At 46.5% G+C, this 18,427-nt stretch overlaps 1 protein-coding gene across 1 annotated transcript in view; it reads right to left on the bottom strand.

Annotated features, from left to right (window-relative positions):
- LOC119925625 (phospholysine phosphohistidine inorganic pyrophosphate phosphatase) overlaps positions 1 to 18,427 on the bottom strand; it is a 57,981-nt gene that overhangs the window by 38,096 nt on the left and 1,458 nt on the right. Inside the window, exons 2-3 of the mRNA XM_038743969.1 lie at positions 9,481 to 9,668; positions 2,809 to 2,962 (exon numbers count right to left, since the gene is read on the bottom strand). Coding sequence (XP_038599897.1) covers positions 2,809 to 2,962; positions 9,481 to 9,668 — 342 coding nt within the window. The remainder of the gene's footprint in view (positions 1 to 2,808; positions 2,963 to 9,480; positions 9,669 to 18,427) is intronic.

Raw genomic sequence — 18,427 nt, 5'->3', positions numbered from 1 at the left:
CTTCCCTGTTCCCCCTTGGGACAGCACCCAGGATCCCGGACATTGTTGGCGGAGAATCTGTCTCACTTTGTTCGGAGTTACTATTTGGTTGCACCCAAATGTGTCTAAGGATTTGGGGGTGAGGGGTCTTCGGGTGTGGGAGAACACTGCTTCTGATGCTTCTGATGCTCTGACTCCCAAATCCGTGCTCTTTCCATTGAGCCACGCTGCTTCTCTGACCACGGGCTAACCTAAATACCACAATCTCCTTCCTCAATCAATCAATCAATCAATCATATTTATTGAGCGCTTACTGTGTGCAGAGCACTGTACTAAGCGCTTGGGAAGTACAAGTTGGCAACATATAGAGACAGTCCCTACCCAATAGTGGGCTCACAGTCTAAAAGGGGAAGACAGAGAACAAAACCAAACATACTAACAAAATAAAATAAATAGAATTTAATAATAAATAAATAGAATAAATATTCTCATGTGTTCCTCATGTGTTCTTGTTCCACTCCCTTCTGTGTTGCCCTCGCACTTAGATTTGCTCCCTTTATTCACTCCCCACTCAGTCCCTCAGCACTAATTTGTCCGTATCCGTCATTTATTTCTTTATATTAATGCCTGTCTCCCCATCTGGTCTCTAAGCTTCTTATGGGCAGGGAACGTGTCTACCAACTCGGTTAAATTGTACTCTCCGAGTTCTTCGTCTAGTGTTCTACATATATGAAGTGGTCATCATCATCAATCGTATTTATTGAGCGCCTACTGTGTGCAGAGCACTGTACTAAGCGCTTGGGAAGTACAAATTGGCAACATATAGAGACAGTCCCTACCCAACAGTGGGCTCACAGTCTAAAAAGGGGAGACAAAACCAAACATAATACAAAATAAAATAGAATAGATATGTATGTACAATAGATATGTATCGTATGGTCAATAAATGCCATTGACTGATGGATATGATTTTAGTAGGGCTTTGAATATGGTAATAATAATAATAATGGCATTTGTTAAGTACTTACTATGTGTTAAGCACTGGTCTAAGAGCTGGGGTTGATACAAGGTAATCAGGTTGTCCCACGTGGGGCTCACAGCCTTAATCCCCATTTTACAGATGAGGGAACGGAGGCCCAGAGAAGTGAAGTGACTTGCCTAAAGTCACACAGCTGACAAGTGACGGAGGCGGGATTCGAACCCGTGACCTCTGACTCCCAAACCCGAGCCACGCTGTCTTCTGGATATGAACAAGGGGAGGGGAGTTCCAGTCCGGAGGGAGGGTGTGAGCAAAGGTTCGGAGGCAGCAGAGATGAGAATGAACAAGTGAGTACTTAGAGAAGCAGCGTGGCTCAGTGGAAGGAGCCCGGGCTTTGGAGTCAGAGGTCATGGGTTCAAATCCCGGCTCCGCCACTTGTCAGCTGTGTGACTTTGGGCAAGTCACTTCACTTCTCTGGGCCTCAGTTACCTCATCTGTAAAATGGGGATTAAGACTGTGAGCCCCGTGTGGACAACCTGATCACCTTGTATCCTCCCCAGCACTTAGAACAGTGCTTTGCACATAGTAAGCGCTTAATAAATACCAACATGATTATTATTATTCTCTGTGCCTCAGTTCCCTCATCTGTAAAATGGGGATTACGACTGTGAGCCCCACGTGGGACAACCTGATCACCTTGTATCCTCCCCAGCACTTAGAACAGTGCTTTGCACATAGTAAGCGCTTAATACCAACATGATTATTATTATTCTCTGTGCCTCAGTTACCTCATCTGTAAAATGGGGATTAAGACTGTGAGCCCCACGTGGGACAACCTGATCACCTTGTATCCTCCCCAGCACTTAGAACAGTGCTTTGCACATAGTAAGTGCTTAATAAATACCAACATGATTATTATTATTCTCTGTGCCTCAGTTACCTCAGTTAGGGAAGCAGCGTGGCTCAATGGAAAGAGCACGGACTTTGGAGGCAGAGGTCATGGGTTCAAATCCCGGCTCCGCCACTTGTCAGCTGTGTGACTTTGGGCAAGTCACTTCACTTCTCTGGGCCTCAGTTACCTCATCTGTAAAATGGGGATTAAGGCTGCGAGCCCCCTTGGGACCACTTGATCACCTTGTAACCTCCCCAGCACTTAGAACAGTGCTTTGCACATAGTAAGCACTTAATAAATGCCATAATTATTATTATTATTACCTCATCTGTAAAATGGGGATTAAGACTGTGAGCCCCACATGGGACAACCTGATCACCTTGTAACCTCCCCAGTGCTTAGAACAGTGCTTTTCACATAGTAAGCGCTTAATAAATACCATTATTATTATTATTATTATTGGGTTGAGTGGAATGAAGGGTGTGAGCTGGGTTGGAATGGGAGAGGAGAGTGGGTAAGTGCGAGGGAGCGAGCTGATGGCATGCCTTAAAGTCGGTGGTCACGTGCACCTCCCGGACTTCCACCCCGGGAAGAGACGACAACCATCATCATCAATCGTATTTATTGAGCGCTTACTATGTGCAGAGCACTGTACTAAGCGCTTGGGAAGTACAAATTGGCAACATAGAGAGACAGTCCCTACCCAACAGTGGTCTCACAGTCTACAAGGGGGAGACAGAGAACAAAACCAAACATACTCACAAAATAAAATAAATAGAATAGATATGTACAAGTAAAATAAATAAATAAATAGAGTAATAAATCTGTACAAACATATATACATATCTACAGGTGCTGTGGGGAAGGGAAGGAGGTAAGATGGGGGGATGGAGAGGGGGAGAGGAAGGAGGGGGCTCAGTCTGGGAAGGCCTCCTGAAGGAGGTAACCAGTCACTCACCCTTTCCCCAGGGACAGAAGGACAGGGTTTTCCAGGCTCATGAGGACTCGGAAAGCCTCATTGACTTGTTGGTAAGAAAAGCCTTCGCCGGCGTCCGCGATCACCACGCAGTTTGGGTTGGTTCTGTCGATGCGGTCAAACTCAGGGCGGACGGCTAGAAGACAGGGCAGACGGTGAGCGCCGAGGGACCGTGGCCGCAGTGACCACGTCCCCGTCTGTCCACCCGAAACCGGCCTCCCTGGGATCAATTTCTGCTCCGACGCCTCTTGCTCGCAGCACCAAATTGTCCATCACTGTGCCCGTCAGCCTGGGCCCGGCCTCGGCCTAGTCTTCCTCTCCCCCTCGTCCCCCTCTCCATCCCCCCCATCTTACCTCCTTCCCTTCCCCACAGCACCTGTATATATGTATATATGTTTGTACAGATTTATTACTCTATTTATTTTACTTGTACATCTCTTGTTTTCTTGTCTTGTCTTGTTGTCTTGTCTTCTCCTGTCTTGTTTACTTGTACATCTCTCTTATTTTACTTGTACATGTACAAGTATTTTACTTGTACATTCAAGCGCTTAGTACAGTGCTCAAGCGCTTAGTACAGTGCTCTGCACACAGTAAGCACTCAATAAATACGATTGATGATGATCTCTATTCTATTGATTTTATTTTGTATGTTTGGTTTTGTTCCCTGTCTCCCCCTTTTAGACTGTGAGCCCACTGTTGGGTAGGGACCGTCTCTAGATGTTGCCAACTTGGACTTTCCCAAGCGCTCAGTACAGTGCTCTGCACACAGTAAGCGCTCAATAAATATGATTGATGATGATCTCTATTCTATTTATTTTATTTTGTGAGTATGTTTGGTTTTGTTCCCTGTCTCCCCCTTTTAGACTGTGAGCCCACTGTTGGGTAGGGACTGTCTCTATATGTTGCCAACTTGGACTTCCCAAGCGCTCAGTACAGCGCTCTGCACACAGTAAGCGCTCAATAAATACGATTGATTGATTGATTGCTTGATAGTCTGTCATCAGGCTTTCCTCGGCCTCTGCTCCTAGTGGGCTCAGCCTGTGCCCGTCTAGTGCGTGCTCAGGCTGAGATCGGTGCTCAGGATCTGGATCCGAGGACAGTGCAGTTCTGGCTTGTTGTGGGCAGGAATGCGTCTGTTTGTTGTTATAGCGTACTCTCCCAAGCGCTTAGTACAGAGCTTAGCACACAGTAAGCACTCAATAAATATAGAAGAAGGAAAAGGAGGAGGAGGAGGAGAAGAAGGAGGAAGAGGAGGAGGAGAAGGAGGAAGAAGAGGAGGAAGAGGAGGAAGAGGAGGAGGAGAAGAGAACCCATCCCACCCATCCCCCCCGCCTTACCTCCTTCCCCTCCCCACAGCACCTGTATATTCATTCATTCAATCGTATTTATTGAGCGCTTACTGTGCACAGAGCACTGGACTAAGCGCTTGGGAAGTACAAGTTGGCAACGTATAAAGACGGTCCCTACCCAACAGTGGGAACAGTGTTTGGCACATAAGTGCTTGACAAATACTGAATAATAATAATAATAATAATAATAACGGTATTTGTTGATTTATTATTTGTTATTTATTTTACTTGTACATATCTATTCTATTTATTTTATTTTGTTAGTATGTTTGGTTTTGTTCTCTTTCTCCGCCCTTCCAGACTGTGAGCCCACTGTTGGGTAGGGACTGTCTCTAGATGTTGCCAACTTTTACTTTTCAAGTGCTTAGTACAGTGCTCTGCACACAGTAAGCGCTCAATAAATGATTGATTGATTGATTGATTGTTAAGCACTTACTATGTGCCAGGCACTGTACTACGCACCAGGGCAATACGTATATATGTTTGTGTGTATTTATTACTCTATTTATGTATTTTATTTGTACATATTTATTCTATTTATTTTATTTTGTTAATACGTTTTGTTTTGTTGTCTGTCTCCCCCTTCTAGACTGGGAGCCCGCTGTTGGGTAGGGACCGTCTCTAGATGTTGCCGATCTGTACTTCCCAAGCGCTTAGTCCAGTGCTCTGCACACAGTAAGCGCTCAATAAATACGATTGATTGATTGATTGTTAAGCACTTACTATGTGCCAGGCACTGTACTACGCACCAGGGCAATACATATATATGTTTGTGTGTATTTATTACTCTATTTATTTTATTTGTACGTATTTATTCTATTCATTTTATTTTGTTAATATGTTATGCTTTGTTGTCTGCCTCCCCCTTCTAGACTGGGAGCCCGCTGTTGGGTAGGGCCCATCTCTATACATTGCCAACTTGTACTTCCCAAGCGCTTGGTACAGTGCTCTGCACACAGTAAGCGCTCAATAAATACGACTGAATGAATGAATGAATGAAGGAGAAGAAGAAGGAGAAGGAAAAAGGAGGAGGAGGAGAACAAGAGACCCCTTCATCAGCAGCAAAAAGCCCTCCCCTGCCAGGGGAACCCCTGATCTGCAGCTAAACCCCCTCAATCAATCAATCGTATTTATTGAGCGCTTACTGTGTGCACAGCACTGTACTAAGCGCTTGGGAAGTACAAGTTAGCAACATATAGAGACAGTCCCTACCCAACAGTGGGCTCACAGTCTAAAGGCCCAGGACACCCCCTTGCCCACAGGGACCCCCTCATCCTCCGGGACAACCCCTCACCCATCGGGACCCCTCGCCCACAGGGACCCCTCACGTGTTGGGAGAACCCCTACCCCCCCGGACACCCCACCCCAGACACGACCTTTCAGGCCCTCTGCGCTATCGCCTCTGGGCCTCAGTTGTCGAGAGCGTCTCCCCGTGACCAATTTCCCATCTCCCCATTCTCAGCCCCCCAACTGCCACTTCGGCACCTCTGTGTCCCCCAAATGCTTGAGGGCTCACAACCCCCCGTGGCCTTTATGTCCATCTCTTGCAATATTTCCCCCTTGCCCATAATTTATTTTCGTGGCTGTCTCCCTCCAAGGACTGTAAGTTCCTGGAGGGCAGGGATCTTGACCGCTAACTTTATTAGAGTCTCCCAGGCACTCATTACAGTGCTCTAATCAATCAATCAATCAATTGTATTTATTGAGCGCTTACTGTGTGCAGAGCACTGGACTAAGCGCTTGGGAAGTACAAGTTGGCAACATATAGAGCCAGTCCCTACCCAACAGTGGGCTCACAGTCTAAATCAAACAGTCTGTATCAAACAGAAACTCCTTACCGTTGGCTTTAAAGCACCGCTCCTGCCTTACCTCTCCTATTTTCTACTACGACCCTGCCCACGTACTTCACTCCTCTGATCATCATCAATCGTATTTATTGAGCGCTTACTATGTGCAGAGCACTGTACTAAGCGCTTAGCACTGTACTCTGTACACTGTACTCTGATGCCAGCCTACTTGCCGTACCTCATTCTCCTCGGTTTTGCTGCCAACCTCTCCCCTCCATCCCGCCTCTGGCCTGGAACACACTCCTTCTTCATATCTGACAGGCAATCACTTTCCCCCCCTCAAAGATTTATTGAAAGCACGTCTCCTCCAAGAAACCATCCCGGGCTAGGCCCTCATTTCCTCGCTGCCACTCCCTTCTGCATCACTTTTATATTTACACCCTTCATTCTCCCCTCCCTCAGCTCCACAGCACTTCTGTCGAGATCCGTAATTTCTTTATCCATATTAATGTCGGTCACCCTTCTGCACTGTAAACTCATTATGGGCAGAGAATTTAGCTACCGACTCTGTTACAGTGTACTTTCATCATCATCAATCGTATTTATTGAGTGCTTACTATATGCAGAGCACTGTACTAAGCGCTTGGGAAGTACAAATTGGCAACATATACAGTCCCTACCCAACAGTGGGCTCACAGTGTAAAAAGGGGGAGACAGAGAACAAAACCAAACATACTAACAAAATAAAATAAATAGAATAGATATGTACAAGCAAAATAAATAAATAAATAGAGTAATAAATATGCACTTAGTCCACTGACCTGCATAGAGTAAGCACTCAATAAATATGATTGATTGATTGGAATTTATTGAGCATTTACTGTGTACAGCAGTACACAGTACTGTCATGGAGCGTGGCTCAGTAGAAAAAGCCCGGGCTTTGGAGTCGGAGGTCAGGGGTTCAAATCCCGGCTCTGCCACTTGTCAGCTGTGTGACTTTGGGCAAGTCACTTCACTACTCTGGGCCTCAGTTGCCTCATCTGTGGAATGGATATTAAGACTGTGAGCCCCATGTGGGACAACCTGATCATCTTGTAACCTCCCAAGCGCTTATAACAGCACCTGTATATATGTTTGTACATATTTATTACCCTATTTATTTATTTATTTATTTATTTATTTTACTTGTACATATCCTATTTATTTTATTTTGTTAGTATGTTTGGTTTTGTTCTCTGTCTCCCTCTTTTAGACTGTGAGCCCACTGTTGGGTAGGGACTGTCTCTGTATGTTGCCAACTTGTACTTCCCAAGCGCTTAGTACAGTGCTCTGCACACAGTAAACGCTCAATAAATACGATTGATTGATTATAACAGTGCTCGGCACATAGTAACCGCTTAATACATGCCATTCTTATTCTTATTACTTATAACTCTCTCTCCCCCTTTTAGACTGTGAGCCCACTGTTGGGTAGGGACTGTCTCTATATGTTGCCAACTTGTACTTCCCAAACGCTTAGTACAGTGCTCTGTGCACAGTAAGCGCTCAATAAATACGATTGACTGATTATTACTATAAATACCATTGATTAATTGATTCATTTTGGGCAAGTACTGCTCTGAAAAAAGGAAAGTCCCCATGCTTAGATACGTAGCAGACGCACATCCAGAAAACTGGGTTACCAAATTTTTGGTTATGATAAACATTTAGAGGGGTGTGCTCTCTATATTCAAGTCACTCTGTATATATGTTTGTACATATTTATGACTCTATTTATCTATTTATTTTACTTGTACATATTTATTCTATTTATTTTATTTTGTCAATATGTTCTGTTTTGTTGTCCGTCTCCCCCTTCTAGACTGTGAGCCCACTGTTGGGTAGGGACCGTCTCTAGATGTTGCCGACTTGGACTTCCCAAGCGCTTAGTACAGTGCTCTGCACACAGTAAGCGCTCAATAAATACGATTGATTGATGATTACTATAAATACCATTGATTAATTGATTGATTTTGGGCACTACTGCTCTGAAAAAAGGAAAGTCCCCATGCTTAGATACGTAGCAGACGCACATCCAGAAAACTGGGTTACCAAATTTTTGGTTATGATAAATATTTAGAGGGCTGTGCTATCTATATTCAAAGTCACTATGTATATATGTTTGTACATATTTATTACTCTATCTATTTTACTTGTATATATTTATTCTATTTATTTTATTTTGTCAACATGTTTTGTTTTGTTGTCCGTCTCCCCCTTCTAGACTGTGAGCCCGTTGTTGGGTAGGGACCGTCTCTAGATGTTGCCGACTTGGACTTCCCAAGCGCTTAGTACAGTGCTCTGCGCACAGTAAGCACTCAATAAATACGATTGATTGATTATTACTATATCATTGATTAATTGATTGATTTTGGGCAACTACCGCTCTGAAAAAAGGAAAGTCCCCATGCTTAGATACGTAGCTGACGCACATCCAGAAAACTGGGTTACCAAATTTTTGGTTATGATGAACATTTAGAGGGGTGTGCTCTCTATATTCAAGTCACTCTGTATATATGTTTGTACATATTTATGACTATTTATCTATTTATTTTACTTGTACATATTTATTCTATTTATTTTATTTTGTTAACATGTTTTGTTTTGTTGTCCGTCTCCCCCTTCTAGACTGTGAGCCCAACGTTGGGTAGGGACAGTCTCTATACGTTGTCGACTTGGACTTCCCAAGTGCTTAGTACAGTGCTCTGCACACAGTAAGCGCTCAATAAATACAATTGATTGATGATAACCATAAATACCATTGATTAATTGATTGATTTTGGGCAACTACCGCTCTGAAAAAAGGAAAGTCCCCATGCTTAGATACGTAGCAGACGCACATCCAGAAAACTGGGTTAGCAAATTTTTGGTTATGATGAACATTTAGAGGGGTGTGCTCTCTATATTCAAGTCACTCTGTATATATCTTTGTACATATTTATGACTCTATTTATCTATTGATTTTACTTGTACATGTTTATTCTATTTATTTTATTTTGTTAACCTGTTTTGTTTTGTTGTCCGTCTCCCCCTTCTAGACTGTGAGCCCACTGTTGGGTAGGGACCGTCTCTATATGTTGCCCACTTGGACTTCCCAAGTGCTTAGTACAGTGCTCTGTGCACAGTAAGTGCTCAATAAATACGACTGAATGAATGAATGAATTACTCTATTTTATTTGTACATATTTATTCTATTTATTTTATTTTGTTAATATGTTTTGCTTTGTTGTCCGTCTCCCCCTCCTAGACTGTGAGCCCAATGTTGGGTAGGGACCGTCTCTAGATGTTGCCGACTCGGACTTCCCAAGCACTTAGTACGGTGCTCTGCGCACAGTAAGCGCTCAATAAATACGATCGAATGAATGAATAACGCCAAGGTTACGGGTAAGTGGAACAGGGAGGATGGCGGTGATGGGAAAGTAAGGGGGAGGACGGGTTGCCCCCAAATGGGCCTCTCTCAGCCACAGCGTGGACCTCACCATCGTGAACGAGCAGGTGCGGCCTCAGTTGGCGTTCCTCCAGGAGGTGACACACGGCCGGCACGGGAGCCGTCACTTCGCTCTCGGAGACATCAAATCCCAGATGCCGCAGCATCGCCACAAATGCGCTCAGGGGCGTCTGGGACTCGTTGGTGCAGAATCGCAGCTTCAGCCCGGATTGCTTCAGCCTGGCCGAGAAACCACCGGAGGTCAGGGGCCGGGGGAAAAGGCGAGGAAGGAGTCAGATGTCCATTCATCCATCTAACCCTCCGTCCAGCCAGCCGACTGCTCATTCATCTGTCCTCCAATCCAATCATGATAATAATGATTGTGGTACTTCATCATCATCATCAATCGTATTTACTGAGCGCTTACTGTGTGCAGAGCACTGTACTAAGCGCTTAGGAAGTCCAAGTTGGCAACATCTAGAGACAGTCCCTACCCAACAGTGGGATCACAGTCTAAAACGGGGAGACAGAGAACAAAACCAAACATACTAACAAAATAAAATAAATAGTACTTGCTAAGCGCTTACCATGTACCAAGCACTGTTTCAAGAGCTGAGGTAGATACAAGTCAATCAGGTTGGACACAGTCCCTGTCCCACGTGGGGCTCATCCTCTTAATCCCCATTGCACAGATAAGGGAACCGAGCACTGTTCTAAGCGCTGATCAATCAATCAATCGTATTTATTGAGCGCTTACTGTGCGCAGAGCACTGTACTAAGCGCTTGGGAAGCACAAGTTGGCAACATAGAGAGACGGTCCCTACCAACAGTGGGCTCACAGTCTAGATCAATCAATCAATCAATCAATCGTATTTATTGAGCGCTTACTGTGTGCAGAGCACTGTACTAAGCGCTTGGGAAGTACAAGTTGGCAACATCTAGAGACGGTCCCTACCCAACAGTGGGCTCACAGTCTAGAAGCCACATTCGTTTTACCACTGTATTTACTACGTGCTTCCTATGCAGCAATGTGCTGTAATAATAACGATGGCATTTGTTAAGCACTTACTATGTGCAAAGCACTGTTCTAAGCGCTGGGGAGGTTACAAGGTGATCAGGTTGTCCCACGGGGGGCTCACGGTTTTAATCCCCATTTTACAGATGAGGTAACTGAGGCCCAGAGAAGTGAAGGGACTTGCCCACAGTCACACAGCTGACAGTTGGCAGAGCCGGGATTCAAACCCATGACCTCTGACTCCAAAGCCCGAGCTCTTTCCACTGAGCCACGTTGCTTCCTCACGCTGTACTAAGTGAATTCGAGAGATGTGGTGAAGGTAGAACTGGTAGGGTGTGATAATAATAATAATAATAATGTCATTTATTAAGCGCTTACTATGTGCATAGCACTGTTCTAAGTGCTGGGGAGGTCACAAAGTGATCAGGTTGTCCCATGGGGGGCCCAGTCTTCATCCCCATTTGACAGATGAGGGAACTGAGGCCCAGAGAAGTGAAGTGACTCGCCCAAAGTCACACAGCTGACAACTGGCAGAGCCGGGATTCGAACCCACGACCTCTGACTCCAAAGCCCGGGCTTTTTCCACTGAGCCACGCTGCTTGGACATGAGCCCAAAACTCTCTGCAGTGTGATGACTGCATGGCGTCAGCCAAATCACTTGATACCTTGCCCGAAAAGCCAAGTTGGCGCCTCTGGGCATCCGCCTGCAGAACTCTTCCTGGAAAGCTGATGACAGAAGAGGGCATTATTTCAACACATTCAATCAATCAATCAATCATATTTATTGAGCGCTTACTGTGTGCAGAGCACTGTACTAAGCGCTTGCGAAGTCCAAGTTGGCAACATATAGAGACAGTCCCTACCCAACAGTGGGCTCACGCTCTAGAAGGGGGAGACAGACAACAAAACCAAACATACTAACAAAATAAAATAAATAGATATGTACAAGTAAAATAAATAAATAAATAGAGTAATAAATATGTACAAACATATATACATATATATACATGTATACATTCAGCTACAGGCAACCCTCTTCCTCCATAGCGCGAGTGATCCATCTCCTCCTTCTTATTTGTCTTTGCTAACCACAGGCGTGTGAATTATCAATTACACTTAGTGGTTAATTGCCCTTCATAACGATACGCTTTTATAATTTTAGATTAGTTAATACATTGTAACTAATAGCCTCCCCCTGTATGTTGTAAATACATCTTCATGGAGAAGCAGCGTGGCTCAGTGGAAAGAGTGCGGGCTTGGGAGTCAGAGGTCATGGGTTCGAATCCTGCTCCGCCACTTAGCTGTGTGACCTTGGGCAAGCCACTTCACTTCTCTGTGCCTCAGTTACCTCATCTGTAAAATGGAGATTAAGACTGTGAGCCCCAGGTGGGACAACCTGATCACCTTGTAGCCCCCCAGCAGCGCTTAGAACAGTGCTTTGCACATAGTAAGCGCTTAATAAATGCCATCATCATTATTATTATCTTCATTGACTGGAGTCACAAATGCGAGTTTCGCTCCCTCCCCGGGTAATGAGGCAGTTGAGCGAAGAAGCGCGGGGAGGGCCCAGGGGGTCATTTCTGTGAGCCCGCTGTTGGGTAGGGACCGTCTCTATGTGTTGCCGACTTGTACTTCCCAAGCGCTTAGTACAGTGCTCTGCACACAGTAAGCACTCAATAAATACGACTGATTGATTGATTGAACGGACGCCGGTGTGACCTTCTCAGAACAACGAACGCCGATCGGGGTGACCATCCGACGGCTGTGCTCCGCATCTGGCATTTCAAGCACGACCGGCCCACGTCTATTCACTCATTCATTCAATTGTATTTATTGAGCGCTTACTGTGTGCAGAGCACTGTGCAAAGCGCTTGGGAAGTCCAAGTTGACAACAGAAAGAGACGGTCCCTACCCAATGACAGGCTCACAGTCTACAACGGACAGGTGACTCTCCCCCGCTTCAAAGCCTTACTGCAGGCTCTTCCTTCCTCTCCCCCTCGCCCCCTCTCCATCCCTCCCATCTTACCTCCTTCCCTTCCCCACAGCACCTGTATAGATGTATAGATGTTTATACAGATTTATTACTCTATTTATTTTACCTGTACATATCTATTCTATTTATTTTATTTTGTTAGTATGGTTTTGTTCTCCGTCTCCCCCTTTTAGACTGTGAGCCCACTGTTGGGTAGGGACTGTCTCTAGATGTTGCCAACTCGTACTTCCCAAGCGCTTAGTACAGTGCTCTGCACGCAGTAAGTGCTCAATAAATACAATTGATGATGATGAACTGTATTTACTGAGCGCATACTGCGTGCAGAGCACCGTACTAAGCGCTTGGAAGGTACAATACAGCAATAGAGACAATCCCTGCCCACAACGGGCTTACAGTCTAGAAAGACTGCCCTCTGCACAAAGTAAGCACTCAATAAATACGGTTGAATGAATGACTGTACCACCTCCTAAGAACATACCAACCTCCAGGACCGTACCCATCCCAAGGAACTTACCAAGCTCCAGGGCTGTAATAATAATGATGGTATTTGTTAAGCGCTTACTAGAGAAGCAGTGTGGCTCGGTGGAAAGAGCCCGGGTTTGGGAGTCAGAGGTTATGGGTTCTAATCCCCACTCCGCCACTTGTCAGCTGTGTGACTTTGGGCAAGTCACTTCACTTCTCTGTGCCTCAGTTACCTCATCTGTAAAAATGGGGATTAAGACTGTGAGCCCCCCGTGGGACAACCTGATCACCTTGTAACCTCCCCAGCACTTAGAACAATGCTTTGCACATAGTAAGCACTTAACAAATGCTATATTATTATAATTATTATTATTACTATGTGCCAAGCACCGTTCCCTTGGGACTGCGCCAACCCCTGGGACCACACATTTCTCCCCCAGACTATGCCAACCCTCCCACCCATGCCAACTCCCTGGACCATAGCAGCCCCCTGGACCAACCCCAGAAACATGCCAATCCCCAGGACCATACCACCCACTGGGACCATATCAACCTCTAGAACCATACCAAACTTCCCCACCACCATGCCAAACCCACCCCTGGAACCGAACAAACCTCTGGAATCATTCCCAACTCCCCCCGACCATAACAACCCCTGGGACCATCACCAATCTCCTTGGAAATTGTGCCAACACCTCTAGACTGTGCCAACCCTTAGGACCATCACCAATCTCCCTGCAAATTGTGCCAACGCCTCCAGACTGTGCCAACTCCTGGGACCATCACCAATCTCCCTGCAGATTGTGCCAACGCCTCCAGACTGTGCCAACCCCTGGGACCACACCAATCTCCCTGCAACCATGCCAACCCTGGACCACAACAGCCTCTGGACTGTACTAACCTCTGGAACCATACCAACCCCTGGGACTGTATCAACCTCTGGGATCATACCGATCTCTCCCTTGACGACCGTGCCAACCCCCCTAGCCTGTGCCAACCCCTGGGACCCTACCAGCTGCCAGGACCATACCAATCTCTGGGACCAAAATGACCCCCCACCAGCCATACCAACCCTCCTACATCCTACCTACCCCCAGACGGTACCAACAACCCCTGGCCGTGCCAACCCTCCTAACCATACGTCGGGCATAGAAAAACCAGTACCTTCAAGGGGACAAAAGTCAAGATGATGACACTACTGACAAAAACCCAGCCTTTTCAATCAATCAATCAATCGTATTTATTGAGCGCTTACTGTGTGCAGAGCACTGTACTAAGCGCTTGGGAAGCACAAGTTGGCAACATAGAGAGACGGTCCCTACCAACAGTGGGCTCACAGTCTAGATTTCACTCCTAGCTAGATCAAACCTTGGAGGGAAGGGTTCTATTGGTTCAAACTTCACGACGCCGCTAAAGTCGGCCCTTTTCTCTGCATCCAAACTGCTGCCCCGTTAATCCAAGCATTTAGCCTCTCCCACCTCGACTACTGCATCAGCCTCCTTGCTGACCTCCCAGCCTTCTGTCTCTCCCCACTCCAGTCCAGACTTCACTCTGCGCCCTGGATCACATTTCTACAAAACCATTCACTCCACATTTCCCCACTCCTCCAGAGTCTCCAGTGGTTGCCCCTCCACCTCTGCATCAAACAGAAACTCCTCACCATTGGCTTTAAAGCACTCAATCCCCTTGCCTCCTCCTATCTTACCTCGCTGCTCTCCTATTACAACCCAGCATGCTCACTAGCCTCCTCTAATGCCAACCTACTCACTGTATTTATGTTGCCAATTTGTACTTCCCAAGGGCTTAGTACAGTACTCTGCACACAGTAAGCGCTCAATAAATACGATTGATGATGTATCACTGTACCTCAAGCTCATCTATCTCACCGCCCATGTCCGGCCTCTGACCTGGAACTCCCTTGCTCTTCATATCTGCCAGATGATCACTCTCCCCCACCTTCAAAGCCTCGTTAAAGGCCATCTCCATCTCCTCTCCATCCCCCATCTCCTCCTCGAGGCCTTTCCCCACCTAGACCCTCATTTCCTCATCTCCCATTCCCTTCTGCGTCACCCTCGTGCTTGAATTTGCACCTTTTATTCACCCCTCCCTCCACCTCGAAGCACTTGGTAATAATAACTGTGGTATTTGTTAACAATAATAATAATAATAATAATGTTGGCATTCGTTAAGCACTTATTATGTGCAAAGCACTGTTCTAAGCACTTGGGGGATACAAAGTGACCAGGTTGTCCCACGTGGGGCTCACAGTCTTAGTCCCCATTTTACAGATGAGGTAACTGAGGCTCAGAGAAGTTAAGTGACTTGCCCAAGGTTACACAGCAGACATGTGGCGGAGCCGGGATTCGAACCCATGACCTCTGACTCCAAAGCCTGTGCTCTTTCCACTGAGCCACGCTGCTTCTCTAAGTGTGTGCTTACTTTGTGCCAGGCACTGTACTAAGCGCTGGGGTGGATACAAGGTATCCCAGTCTTAATCTTCAGTCTTAATCTAAATCCCGGCTCTGCCACTTGTCAGCTGTGTGACTTTGGGCAAGTCACTTAACTTCTCTGTGCCTCAGTTACCTCATCATAAAAATGGGGATTAAGACTGTGAGCCCCACGTGGGACAACCTGATCACCTTGTAACCTCCCCAGCGCTTAGAACAGTGCTTGGCACATAGTCAGCGCTTAACAAATGCCATTATTATTATTACTATTATTATTAACCCCCATTTTACAGATGAGGGAACTGAGGGACAGAGAAGTAAAATGACTTGCCCAAGGTCACAACAGATAAGTGGCCAAGACGGGATTAGAACACCCAGGGCCTTCTGACTCTCTTCCCCCGTGCTCTATCCATTAGGCCAGGCTCATCATCATCAATCGTATTTATTGAGCGCTTACTGTGAGCGGAGCAGTGTACTAAGCGCTTGGGAAGTACAAGTTGGCAACATATACAGACAGTCCCTACCCAACAGTGGGCTCACAGCCTAAAAGTCCTTAGACTTAAAAGGCTCCTTCCCTGCACAGGTCTTTAATTTTCCTTTAATTTTCTATTAGACACCTATTTGAACACAAAACTATTAATGGCTGCAAGCCACTACTGAACACCACCCCTCTCACTCCACCCCATCTCCAAGCAACAATAGCCGCCCAAGCGCTTAGTACTGTGCAGGATTTCTTGATTTATATTAATGTCTGTCTTTCCCGTCTAGATCGTAAGCTCACCGTGGGCAGGGAATGTGTCTACCAATGTTCTAGTGTCCTCTCCCAAGCTCTCAGTCCAGTGCTCTTCACATAGGAAGCGCTCAATCAATACGAGTGATCGGCTGATCGATACCACATTCGCCAGAGTGCTAGCTAAAGAGGTGATTTTGACACCTGTCTACATGTTTTGTTGTCTGTCTCCCCCCTCTAGACCGTGAGCCCGTTGTCGGGTAGGGACCGTCTCTATATGCTGCCCACTTGTACTTCCCAAGCGCTTAGTACAGTGCTCTGCACACAGTAAGCGCTCAATAAATACGATTGATTGATTGATTTCTTTGTCATTGGCAGGCATTGGCTGAAAACGTTTGTCCGTGGGGTGTGATGAAACCAATCCAATAATCTGTTTTTAACGCTCAACTCCTCCTCTAAACTCCTTGTGGGCAGGGGTCCCATCGACCAACTCTGTTGGAGTGGACCCTCCCGAGCGTTTTGTGCGGGGCTCTCCACAAAGCAAGCGGGCGCTCAGTACATACCAGAGATCGATCGATAACCATCGATAGATAAGCAGTATGGCATAGGGATAGGGCACGGGCCTGGGAGGTGGAAGGTTTGCTGCCATTTGTCTGCTGCATGACCTTGGGCGAGTCACTCAACTCCCCTGTGCCTCAGCTCCCTCACCTGCAAAATGGGGATGTCCCATTTTGCCTCAGTCCTTTTTAGACTGTGAGCCCACTGTTGGGTAGGGACTGTCTCCATATGTTGCCAATTTGTACTTCCCAAGCGCTTAGTACAGTGCTCTGCACATAGTAAGCGCTCAATAAATACGATTGATGATGATGATGATCTATAAATGGGGATGAAGACTGAGCCCCCCGTGGCACAACCCGATCACCTTGTAACCTCCCTGGCGCTTAGGACAGTGCTTTGCACATAGTAAGCGCTTAATACACGCCATTATTATTATGGGTTCAAACCCCGGCTCCGCCACTGGTCAGCTGTGTGACTTTGGGCAAGTCACTTCAGTTCTCTGCGCCTCAGTCCCCTCATCTGCAAAATGGGGATGAAGACTGAGCCCCCCGTGGCACAGCCCGATCACCCTGTAACCTCCCTGACGCTTAGAACAGTGCTTTGCACATAGCAAGCGCTTAATAAATGCCATTATTATTATTATTATAATTATTATTATTATTATGGGTTCAAACCCCAGCTCCGCCGCTTGTCAGCTGGGTGACTTTGGGCAAGTCACTTCAGTTCTCTGGGCCTCAGTCCCCTCATCTGTAAATGGGGATGAAGACGGAGCCCCCCGTGGCAAACCCGATCACCTTGTAACCTCCCCGGCACTTAGGACAGTGCTTTGCACATAGCAAGCGCTTAATAAATACCATTATTATTATTATTATGGGTTCAAACCCGGGCTCCGCCGCTTGTCAGCTGTGTGACTTTGGGCAAGTCACTTCAGTTCTCTGGGCCTCAGTCCCCTCATCTGTAAAATGGGGATGAAGACTGAGCCCCCCGTGGCACAGCCCGATCACCTTGTAACCTCCCTGACGCTTAGAACAGTGCTTTGCACATAGCAAGCGCTTAATAAATGCTATTATTATTATTATTATTATTATTATTATTATGGGTTCAAACCCCAGCTCCGCCGCTTGTCAGCTGGGTGACTTTGGGCAAGTCACTTCAGTTCTCTGGGCCTCAGTCCCCTCATCTGTAAATGGGGATGAAGACCGAGCCCCCCGTGGCACAACCCGATCACCTTGTAACCTCCCCGGCGCTTAGGACAGTGCTTTGCACATAGTAAGCGCTTAATACATGCCATTATTATTATGGGTTCAAACCCCAGCTCTGCCACTTGTCAGCTGGGTGCCTTTGGGCAAGTCAATTCAGTTCTCTGGGCCTCAGTTCCCTCACCTGGAAATGGGGATGAAGACCGAGCCCCCCGTGGCGCAGCCCGATCACCTTGTAACCTCCCTGGCGCTTAGGACAGTGCTTTGCACATAGCAAGCGCTTAATAAATACCATTATTATTATTATGGGTTCAAACCCCGGCTCTGCCACTTGTCAGCTGGGTGACTTTGGGCAAGTCACTTCAGTTCTCTGGTCCTCAGCTCCCTCATCTGTCCAATGGGGATGAAGACTGAGCCCCCCGTGGCACAACCCGATCACCTTGTAACCTCCCCGGCGCTTAGGACAGTGCTTGGCACATAGTAAGTGCTTAATAAATGCCATCACTATTATTATTATTATTATGGGTTCAAACCCCGGCTCCGCCGCTTGTCAGCTGTGTGAATTTGGGCAAGTCACTTCAGTTCTCTGGGCCTC

Source organism: Tachyglossus aculeatus, chromosome 3, assembly GCF_015852505.1.
Source record: "Tachyglossus aculeatus isolate mTacAcu1 chromosome 3, mTacAcu1.pri, whole genome shotgun sequence".
Classification (NCBI taxonomy): Eukaryota; Metazoa; Chordata; class Mammalia; order Monotremata; family Tachyglossidae; genus Tachyglossus; species Tachyglossus aculeatus.
The sequence above is the reverse complement of the archived record's forward strand: the minus strand, read 5'-3'. Positions and strand labels throughout refer to the sequence as shown.